This window comes from Balaenoptera acutorostrata, chromosome 3 (genome assembly GCF_949987535.1).
Source record: "Balaenoptera acutorostrata chromosome 3, mBalAcu1.1, whole genome shotgun sequence".
Taxonomy (NCBI): domain Eukaryota; kingdom Metazoa; phylum Chordata; class Mammalia; order Artiodactyla; family Balaenopteridae; genus Balaenoptera; species Balaenoptera acutorostrata.
In genome coordinates, this window is record NC_080066.1 from 140,155,852 (window position 1) to 140,162,371 (window position 6,520).

At 36.8% G+C, this 6,520-nt stretch overlaps 1 protein-coding gene across 1 annotated transcript in view; it reads right to left on the bottom strand.

Moving 5' to 3' along the window:
* C3H14orf39 (chromosome 3 C14orf39 homolog) overlaps positions 1 to 1,746 on the bottom strand; it is a 50,592-nt gene extending 48,846 nt beyond the window's left edge. Inside the window, exons 1-3 of the mRNA XM_007192950.2 lie at positions 1,698 to 1,746; positions 1,544 to 1,600; positions 410 to 536 (exon numbers count right to left, since the gene is read on the bottom strand). Coding sequence (XP_007193012.1) covers positions 410 to 536; positions 1,544 to 1,600; positions 1,698 to 1,746 — 233 coding nt within the window. The remainder of the gene's footprint in view (positions 1 to 409; positions 537 to 1,543; positions 1,601 to 1,697) is intronic.
* Positions 1,747 to 6,520: the final 4,774 nt, after the last annotated feature.

The following is a 6,520-nucleotide window of genomic DNA, read 5'->3' on the forward strand; positions in this document are numbered from 1 at the left end:
GCTATACTGAAAGAATTCTTAACTTACTAAATAGTTTTATTTTAAAAAGCTACTAATTTTAGGCTAGGTTCCCTTAGACAAAAATAAGATCTTGAAAATTCAAAGATGGAAATTATTTCAAATTTATTTATCTAATAGGAATTTTCTATACTGAGCCTAGATTATTCAACATACTGTATTTAGACTAAGTGGATCTGAATTAGAGAGATCTTACAGCTCTTCTATTTTTCTTTTGGAACTTCTGTGATCCCTTTTACAGTGGCATGTAACAAGGAAATGTAAGACTTGATTCATCATTTTCCTAATATAAAATACTACTTTAAAGCAACAGTGTCTTCAACTATAAACTCAAAAACCTTGAATAAGAGAATCTAATGACAACTATTGAAAGTTTCTTTAAAATACTCACTTACTACAGTTGTCTTTGATCTCCTTACTATGTTTACAGTAATGACCGATTTCCTCATCTGTTGTATTTATAGTTTCATGTATCTTACAAATAGTCGCTTTGTTTTCTTTAATATCTTCAAAGCATTCTGGAAATCATAAATTCAAAATAAATACAGTAGACAAAAAGGTATGGCAACTGACCTAGAAAAGGAGAACCAGAGAATGAAGAGGAAGTGAGGCTTGAGATGGGAAGGGCCCTATACTAAAAAGCACAGGACCAGAGTCAGGCTTGCTCCTAGACCCAGAAGCTAAGAATTAGTGTTTTAGATTGAAGAGAAATAAATGTCCCCGTCCCACATCTTTAATGTAAGAGGGCTGGATTAAGTAATATCTAAGATCAATGGCATCTTATGATGCTATGAGTTCATGTAAACATTTACTCATATGATACTAACATAAGAGTTTTGTTTTTGACAAATGTGGAATTTCTATTCATCAATTCCATGTCATTATTTAATGCACCTTCAACTCACTTATTTCTTTGTTATAGTGAGTAAATGCAAGCTAAAAATAAAATGTAATTTCTTAAAAAGATTAAAATAAATTCTTAATATCCAATATTCTTTTTTGCTGCAGAAAAGATAACCAAATTCTATAATACCTTTCAGAACTATTAAGAAATTAATGAGTGTAGTTTCTTTTGATAGTTTTTATGTAGGATCTTAAAATACTATATTTACGTAATTTGCTTTGTCATTCCACTCATAATATTAATTTTCATAATTAGCATTCCTGAAAATGTGGCTTCCATTAATCCTGGCCACTGACTTTTGATGATTTCTAAAAATATTTTAAAATTTTCACTCAAATGTTTAAAATAACCTGTGTTATTTGAGAAAAATAACATTTTCAATTGTATTTAATTAAGGGTGATTTCTACTTAGAACAAAATTCTTAAACACAAAATAATTAAACGCTGAATACAGAAAATTATTTTAAAAATAGTTAGGGTAAATAGCTCATTATTAGTCACTAGATAGAACCAGGGGAAAAGTTCTAATGCCAACTATAAATTATCCTAAACAAGGCAACAGCATAATATCTTACATTCCATAAAAAAATAAAAACATCTTTGTCATGCAAAACTACTTACTATTAATTCGTTGAATCATATCTTCTTTAGTACTTATATCTTGCTCATACTGGAAAACTAAAATAAATTACTCTTTTGTGACTTCATTTCATTGTTAAAATGTCCAATGATAATACAAATAGTTATCTACTTTTTATTTCCATTTTATACCTACCAAATTCTAGCAAAAGTCTGTCCAAACTGACAAATAGGCTGTCACTCATCTTGGATACTTTGCTAAAAAAGAATAATAAGGAAGGGTTTTCTAAAAACAACCTTTTGACATAGCATTATTACAGAAAAATGTGGGTGGAGCAAGAAGTGGGGAGGGAAGAGACACCTTCATCCCGGTACTGGGCAGAGCCCTAGCAGGTATCTAATAAATGAAAGTCGTTATATATATTAAAATAAATGTATACAGTTATCTATAATAAAATAAATTGAATGTTGTTGCATGACTGAAACTTCATAATTGTTTATACATGGTCGTGCCATAAGTCATTGGATGTTCTGGAGTCCACGGACATCCAGATTTCTTAAAAGGATATGCCTTTAAAAGAAATAATATCTCTGAATATGTCCTTTCTCGGCGTGTGTACTACTACACGCAGAAAAATTCTTAGAGAAAGTCAGTCACCAACAGCGAAGTAAAACCTACAGGAACCGTGCAATTCGACACATGAGAATTTACCACCGAGAATCCAAAAGTGGAGGTATTCACTGGACTACCAACCCGCATTAAAAAAAAAATACGCGTACGGCGGGGTTTGGATCACTCATTACCCGCAGAGTCGAGGAGCTACTCTTCCCGCGCGTTTTGAAGCGGGGAGTTCGCTCGCCGACTACCTTCACAGCCTACTCGCTTCTCCTCACCCGAGTCCGTCCCCGACACTCCAGCCACACGGCGGCCCCCGAAGCCTCGGGCGGCAGTGTGGCCGAGGGCGAGGCCACGCGCTGGGAAGCCCCCAGAACGCGACCTCCGGTCGTACTTCGCGGACAGGGCCCGCCAGTCCCCCAAACCCCTCAGGGCCGCCTGCCTAAGGAATAACTGCCACACGCAGTTCTTTCCCACCCACCTCAGCGGCCCCTCTGGGACCCGAACGCCCACCCTTCCTTCCCCGATCCCAGGCTCTAGTCAGGGTCGCGAGCGCCGAGGAAACTACAGCAGGTCGCGACACAGAACGACCAGAGCCCCACCTCGACCCCGCTCGGCCCCGCTCCGTTCCACCCCGCCCGGCGAAGCCCAAGGCGGGAGCTGCAGATCGCGCTGAAGAGAAACACGCAACTCCCCGCGAGACCTGCGCGGCGGCGCTCCCTCCTCCCTCCCGCGGCGAAGCGAGAACCCAGCATCCCACCGCCCCAGAAGGGTGTGCTGGGGTCAGAAGCCCTAGAACCAGGCTAGGGAACCTGTCAGGGGCTGGGTTTTTTTTTTTTTTTTTTAAGGCTATCCATTCCGCTTGTGAAATAACAGTTTAAAATACATTGTGGAGAACAGCACTAAAATTGATATTAACTTTTAACATGACAACAAAAACCACTCGAATCGTTAAAATTCAATTTCGCATTCAGCATTCAAAACTTCTTGAAAAGCAAGTATAAGAATTCAAATACGTTTTCATTCAACAAAATGTTTTGAGAGTGACTCATTTATTTAGTTTCAAATAAAATGCACATTAATATTTTCTGTCCAAAATGCTGTCTTTGGATAATTTATGCTCTTAGACTTTGCATATACAAGGTGAAATAAAGAGTTCACTTTATTTATAATTTATAAATTATGTATGGTTTATAACTTGTTCACAATTAAACAAATAGTCCCCCAAACTGCCTTCATTATTGGTATATTTCTGGTGAAAATGTTTTTAATACTAAATGATGTAAATAGTTGCCTCAATTCCCAACAACCTAAGTTGTTTCACAGATTATTAAAATGAAAAAGATACTTTCAGATTTTTTTCTTAAGTACTTCAGATCATATATGCATAACCAATTTTATTATAATGTGATGTAATACTGCTCATTAGTATTAATGATAGTGAGTCATCAAGGCTAATTTAATGTAAATTTGATGATATGAGAGATTTAGAAGCTTTATTCTTATACTTGTTTATATTTATTAGCTATCCCTTTTTAGGAAGGTATGAGAGAATGGATATGAAGGCTAAATTATCATTAGTCTTGCTAGCACTACTTTGCTATGACTGTCAAGAAAATGTGACAGGTCAAAATAGCTGATCCACTTCAACTTAATAGTAGATTCTCTTATGTAAAATTGTGGAAACCTAGAAACACCACCATACTGAGACCTGAAAATCAATTTATTTGCATTTACATTCACATTTATGCATATCCTAATTACTCTCATAAAAATATACCTGAGTTCTACCAACTCCACTACCCCTTATTCCATTGTGAAAATTCCTTCTGGAAAAGCAATAAGGATGAAGATGTTCCATCTACTGGAGAGTTTTAAATAATAAATTTTATTCTCTCGTCTAAATCCCCTCAATGAAATACAATGTTCTGTTTGAAAAATTATAGAATGTTGACTCAAGTAAGCATTTATCCTAACAACTCATTAAAATCTCTCCCTACCTATTATTAGCAACTTCCCCTCTTGCTCCACACATGTAAATCAGAATCTAAAGAAATTCTTAGTTTAAAACTGCTGCCCATTCTAATTGCACTGTATTACTGTTACTTTTACCACTAAATTTATCAATAGAAAGCACCTCTCCTACCTACAGTTCCTTTCCACTCCTTTCTTCACTGACTTTTTCAACTCAACCACTGTACCCCATCACATTTAACTGCTTTCTCAGATAATCAATAAAATATTTTTATTCTAAATATAATGGTCTTTTCTCAGTCTTATCCTTCCCTCTTTTTTTCCTAACTCTCTTCCATACTTGGTCCCATTAAAATTCTCTGCAACCCTAACCCTGGCTTCCAAGACACTACTTTCTTAAAGTTCTCCCACTTCTCTTACCTGCCCTTCTGATTTTGGCTTCTACTTCTTTCCCTCTCACCATCACTACCCAACTATAGACTCTCATCTAAGCTTTTTCTTTAACTCTACCCCCTTCTATACGTTCTTTGGATTATTCATTCAAAATGTGCTTAAAACTCCCAAATCTATATTCCCAGTTGTATCTTATTATCTGAGAGTTATCCAATATTTACATTTACATGCTTTTCCATCAATCTGGGTTCAATCTGATCCAAATCCAAAGTCGTCTCTTCCTCTCCCTCTGACATACCTGTCTCAGTGGCAGAGTAATTCTCCACAAAATCAATACATGAAGAGTTGGTATCTTACATGACTCATTACTCCCTCTTATAAATAATTATTCACAAAATCTTGTTGATTTTTTTCTTTGATATATCCCTTGTATAAATCCAGTCAACTCTGTAAATAGTCTTTGTAGTTAGATATGGATTCAACTTCTGGTTCTGTTATTTGTTAAGTCAAAACTTTGGGCAAGTTTCTAACCTAAACTTCAGTTTCCTTAAATGTAAAGTGAGAATTAATAATTCTACATCTTGGCTTCTAAGACACAATATTTACTTGATTTTTCTTCTATCTCTAATAATTTTTCTATCTCCTCTTTCAGATTTATCCTCTTCTACTCAATCATTAACTGTCATAAATTTCATAGGCTCAATCCTAGCCCTTTTCTCTCATTCTGTTCTCTATGTTTAAGTAATCTCATCCCTGTCTATAGCTTACCGCTATACATATGACTCACAAATGTGTATCTCTAGCACAGACCTCTAGTATCAATTCAAGTCCTTAGTGGCAAATAACAGAAGTTGATTCTGGCTGATTTAAACAAAAACCAAATTTGTTAAAGAGGATATTGTGTAACACAAAATCCCCAGAATAGCTTGAGATCCAAGCTCTAGCAAGGAAGCAGCATAGCAAGGAGCAGTGCCCAAACTCACCCTACAGAACTAGTGGTCAAGATACCCAGTCACAACCAAGCGCTACAGGCTGCAGCTCATACCACTACTACCAGCACAAGATGCTTCAGTACCACAACCACCCTAAAAACTTGACCTTATTTCAACTGCCACCATTGCCAGAGGGGGCTCTTCCTAGGGCATACTTCTTTGTGTCACTTATTCCCAATCCAAAATTTTGGATGGGTACATTTGATTAGAGAAGCCTAGGCCCATACTCCGCTTCTTTGTCCTTTCAGACTGTTAAGGTATGAACTTCTCCAAACATAGGAAGCGGATTTAAATGCTGGGAAGTCAAAAATAATAGCGACTTTCCATGATATTTAACCTCTGAATTCTAAACCCACATAGCTAACTGCCTATATGATAAGTCAAAACACAACTCGTGTGTTCCCCCCACTAATCCTGGACCTTTTTTATCATCTCTCTTTTCATGAATGGGATCAGTATCCAGCTGTACATACCAGAAACCTAGGCATCATCCTTGACAGCCTTCCTCTCCTATCATCCCCCATATCTAATCCATCACAAATCCTACCAAATTTACCTTTTAAATATCTTTCAAATCCATCCATTTCTCTCCATCTCAATTGCCACCATCTTAGGCCAAGTTACCATCATTCTCTCATTTAGATTATTGTAATAGCTTCCAAAATGGTTTTACTGCATATCTACTCTGGTCCTCTTGTCCATTAATCATCCATCCTTCAACAGAGCAATTCTTAATTGCAAATTTTATACTCTCTCTGACTCTCTCTCTTTCGCTCTCTCTCTCTCTCTTACACACACACACGTACACACACACCTTAACACACATCAATGGCTTCCTATTTTTCTAAGAATAGGGGACAAAATTCTTATCATGGCTTACAAGGCCGTTTATGATCCTGTCCCCATCTATCTCTGCTTCTTCATATTATACCAACTTTATCTTCCTCCTGAAATCCAGCATTAACATGCGTATTTCCATCACAGGGACAATGCACTTGCTGGCTCCTCAGGCTGGAATGCTCTATCCTTCCTCATTTAATAACC